Raw genomic sequence first — 4,216 nt, forward strand, 5'->3', positions numbered from 1 at the left:
AAATTTGCAGCAGAAGTACTCATCATGTTCAACACCACAGAGCTGTACAGCCACATACAGTCATCCCCAGGCTGACCAGAGCTCCACACCACACGTACGGATCGCCACTGGGCTTGGGAAAAGCAGCCAGCAAAACCAGACCACTCAAGTCTAGCTGATTTTGATTCAGTGTGGAATTAGATAGTTTATTCATGTAGCTTTGTATCCTGGGTGAAAACTCAAATCTGCTGACATGGGCAACAAGACTTGTTTTCCCAGACTGGGTCACATATTTGAATATAGTTATGTGTAATTCTTCAATTCTATGAATACCACCAAAATGCAACCTTCTCTGATGTCATTACTCATGCAGTTTATTAGCAGATAGCCAACTTCAGAAGAATTTTATTCTTCATGCAAGTCCATGCACATTGCCAACTACTAGCTACAATCACATTTAGATCTACGGTTGATCCCATAATGTTATTTAGGCCTACAGGTCTCCAAATCTCTAGTGCATCTGTACACTATCCTGGTCAACATAAAAATAATCATATGCATGGTGGATTGCATTCTATCTTAAGACAGAGCTGGGGGAAGTATCAAATTATTGGTCAGGCAAAGTTATCGAAATAAATATTTGCTGTAATGCATAATCTATAATGGCTATTTTACAAAGCTCATTTTCATCAACAAATCCCTGTTTATTTCTAGGTAAGCTTGAAAGCTGAATAATTGTACATGGTGGTAAATTTCTTGAAATCTTTATTAGATGCTCATCATTGACATTTCTCTTCTTGCTTGCTTGAACATAAAGGTAAATCCTTGGGAAACCATTTTCCATATCATAAGTGACAAAGCAATCCTCAACCAAGTTATCCTCCCTAATGGTAATCTCAACTGTACTCAAATCTATCAGGGCTCCATTGCAAATGTATTGTTTGAACCTATGACCTATTTTCAAAGTAGATGTAGTGGATGTCTGCAGAAGGGTTAAATCAATTGTATCTTTTGTGAACAGCTGCACAGAATTTGTGATTTTGTCAACTAAATGCAACATGTAATCATGTAGAAAGTAACTTTGTTTATAATGCAAGAAGCCATTAATTTCTTTACCAGTTGATTTGATATCCACGAAAATCAGCTGGTTAGGTGGAATGTTGGAGTAATCTGTCCAAAGAGGCTCTCCATTATCAGGAATAATCTCTGATGATAGTGTAACAAAGCTGTAACCAAGTAGAGGGAATTGCACTTTAAGGGGCACATTTTGGTGTTGCAAAGTTTCAGTAATCTTTTTCCTTACCATTAGTAGCAATGCTTCAATTGTCAAAACTTCATCAGGATATTTCAAGTGAAGTATCACTCTATTTGCTAAGAGCCCAATCAACTTAGCAGTTCTTTCGTCATTTCTATTTGCAAATGGTGAAGCTATGAAAAGCTCATCAGATCCAGTGACACTGTAGACGGCCACGAATAAAGCAGCTAGTACAACCTCAACAGGGGATGCATTGAATCAAGTGCACACAGAACTGACAGATGAAAAGTTGATGCTGACTGGCACATTAGTACTCTTACCAAATAACTGTTCATTTGTATGCAGCACAAAGTTTGGTAGGAAGATCATATTTTTAACTTTGTCCTTCCAGTAGGAAATATCTGACATGTATTGCAATGAATTCTCTTTTGATTTCTGTTGAAGCACATAAAGCTCATAAGCATTCTCTGTCTGGTCTGGCTCAAACTGGGAAACCGTTTCCCTCAAGACCAATCATGCTGTAATATCATCTGCAATAATGTGATGAAAAACTAACACAACAACTGTTTTGTCTGAGAATTTGTACAGTTTAAACCTAATTAAAGGGCCACGGTCATAATCAAATTCCTCTGCTATGTAACTGTTCACCAATGGCATAATATCATTAACAGATGAAGTCTCCTCTTTCACAGTGGTGACAGATACATGTGGTGCTCCAAGTGCTGGACACCTAATGACCTCAGTTGCATCTTCAGTGTACACATGTCATGAAATAATGAGTGGAGTATGTGGTGAAGCTGTATCACTTTGTTGATTGTTTATTCATACAAGTTTTCATCAATCACCTAATGCATTTATGAGTGCAGCAAACACATTATTTGCTGGTGAATATTTTTCTATTCGTTGCAACATAGCAAATTCCTCTTGCTGAAATGAAAGAGGGTGCAGATCCATGCCAGTTGGATTGCTTATTAATCCAGGAGTTTTATTTTTGTCTCTTTTGAAATATATTTCCTTAGCAAAATCTTCGAATATTGGGTGAAAATAGATAGAAGTGACTTCAATATCTGTATCTAATTCTTCTGAAAGCCTTCATATCATTCTTTGAGCAACAAGAGAGTGACCTCCATTTTTAAAGAAATCAAATTGCATTATGATATCATCTTCAAGAATACCCAGTTCACTGGCCCAAATGGATGCTATTACTTTCTCACGTTCACTCTGTGGTTTTCTACTACTGGTTGATTGTACTAAATGAAACCCTGAAGAAGTTTTTATAGCTTGTAATTGTGCCTGGTGAACTTTGCCATTGTTATTTAGTGGAATAGAGTCAATTGCAAAAATACTCGTTGGAGTCATGTAAGCCGGTAAGATCTGTTTTATGTGAGTTTGAAATTCACTCATTTTTAAATCTTTGTTCAGCACAATATACGCAGCTAAATGTTTTGTGTCGGCTCTTTCCTTGTTTACTACAACAGATGCATTTTGAACAGCAGGATGCTTCAAAATAGCATGCTCAATTTCTGTTAAATCAAGACGAACGCCACCTACTTTTACTTGACGGTCAAGTCTTCCAATAAAATGCAAAACTAAGGTATCATCTTTTAAAGGGTCTGGAAGAACCCTCACCATGTCACCAGTATTGTATAGTTTACCTTCATCTGGAAATATATCTTTTATATAAGTGGGTGTTGCAATGAATGCCTTGTTACCTGACAAACTTTCTACATTTCTATAACCTCTTACACCAACGCCTCCTATGTAGGTACTACACATTCCAGTTGGAACAGGCATTTAAGTTGCTATCAAGAATATACACACTAGTATGAGAAATAGGCACTCCAATTGGTACCTGTGCTAATGATGGTTGTATAAAATTTTCTGGTACTTTGTAAAAAGTTGTAAACGTGGTACCTTCAGTTGGTCCATAAATATTATAAAAGAGTGACTTTGGTAGTTTGGCTTGTGCCAATTGCACCTTTTCTGTGCTTACAACATCTCCACCTGTTAAAATATGCTTCACTTTGTGAAACATCTCAATGTGGAGGTCCATTAGAACATTGAACAACCCAGAGCTAAGCCAAATCATGGTAATTCCACTGTGATATATCTGCTTAGCTAGTTCAGTTGGAGACAAACGCTCTTCTGCAGAAATCTCCTATTCAGCAGTGCACTCCATAGCTCAAATGTGCTAGCATCAAAGTTGAGAGGTGAGTGAAGAAATGATATATCTTCTTTTGTGAACTGTATGTAATTTGTTTCACATGCAATACGGATAATGGCTTTGTGTGGAAAATCTACAGCTTTGGGCTGGCCTGTTGTTCCTGATGTCAGCATAGTGTAAGCAATGCTATCTACTGAAATGGCTGGGGTCTGTAGTTTAACATGCATTTTTGTTGGAAGCACGTCACATTTGCCTACAACATGTTTCATCAGGCAGTTCCTAGCTACTACAGTTGTTATCAAGCTTTCATACTGTTTACTGCAAAGAATATACGTTATGTTGCATTCCCTGATGTATACTTCAAGCTTCTTTTCTGTAGACTGTGTATCTATTGGAACATAGCAACAAACAGCCTTAAGGATTCCTAATATTGATGCTAAAGTTTCTGTGCTTCTTCCCATCATTAATCTTATACTATCAGAGGGTTCACGTCTTTAATAAGGATTAATGCAATATGATCAGAAGCTGCACTGAGCTGCTCATAGGTCAGTTGGATCCCTCCACCACCTACCTCATGTATAGCTATATTGTTAGTATGCAAAATTGCGCACTCTTCAGAATTTTCATGAACACATTTGTTTAAATAATTGCTAGTAGTACTTGAATTTATCTCCCTAATTTGATTTGTAATTTCTTCACCAAACACCATAGGAAAAGAGGATATGCAATGTGTTGGATTCTCAACAACTGCCCTGTAAACAGAAGAAAAGCACTGTAGAAAGCCTGACATAACCTTCTGGTGAAGTACCTTAGAACTG

The 4,216-nt window shown here is 37.3% G+C and overlaps 1 protein-coding gene across 1 annotated transcript; it reads right to left on the reverse strand.

Moving 5' to 3' along the window:
• Positions 1 to 2,326: 2,326 nt before the first annotated feature.
• LOC136253517 (surfactin synthase subunit 3-like) lies at positions 2,327 to 3,028 on the reverse strand. Its single transcript, XM_066046189.1, has one exon. The coding sequence runs from the start codon at positions 3,026 to 3,028 to the stop codon at positions 2,327 to 2,329; it is 702 nt and encodes a 233-aa protein (XP_065902261.1).
• Between the last annotated feature and the right edge of the window lie 1,188 nt (positions 3,029 to 4,216).

This window comes from Dysidea avara, chromosome 4 (genome assembly GCF_963678975.1).
Source record: "Dysidea avara chromosome 4, odDysAvar1.4, whole genome shotgun sequence".
NCBI lineage: Eukaryota > Metazoa > Porifera > Demospongiae > Dictyoceratida > Dysideidae > Dysidea > Dysidea avara.

Excerpts from the sequence above, each read along its gene's own strand:
- LOC136253517 (XM_066046189.1), bottom strand. The coding sequence starts at position 3,028 with ATGCCTGTTCCAACTGGAATGTGTAGTACCTACATAGGAGGCGTTGGT.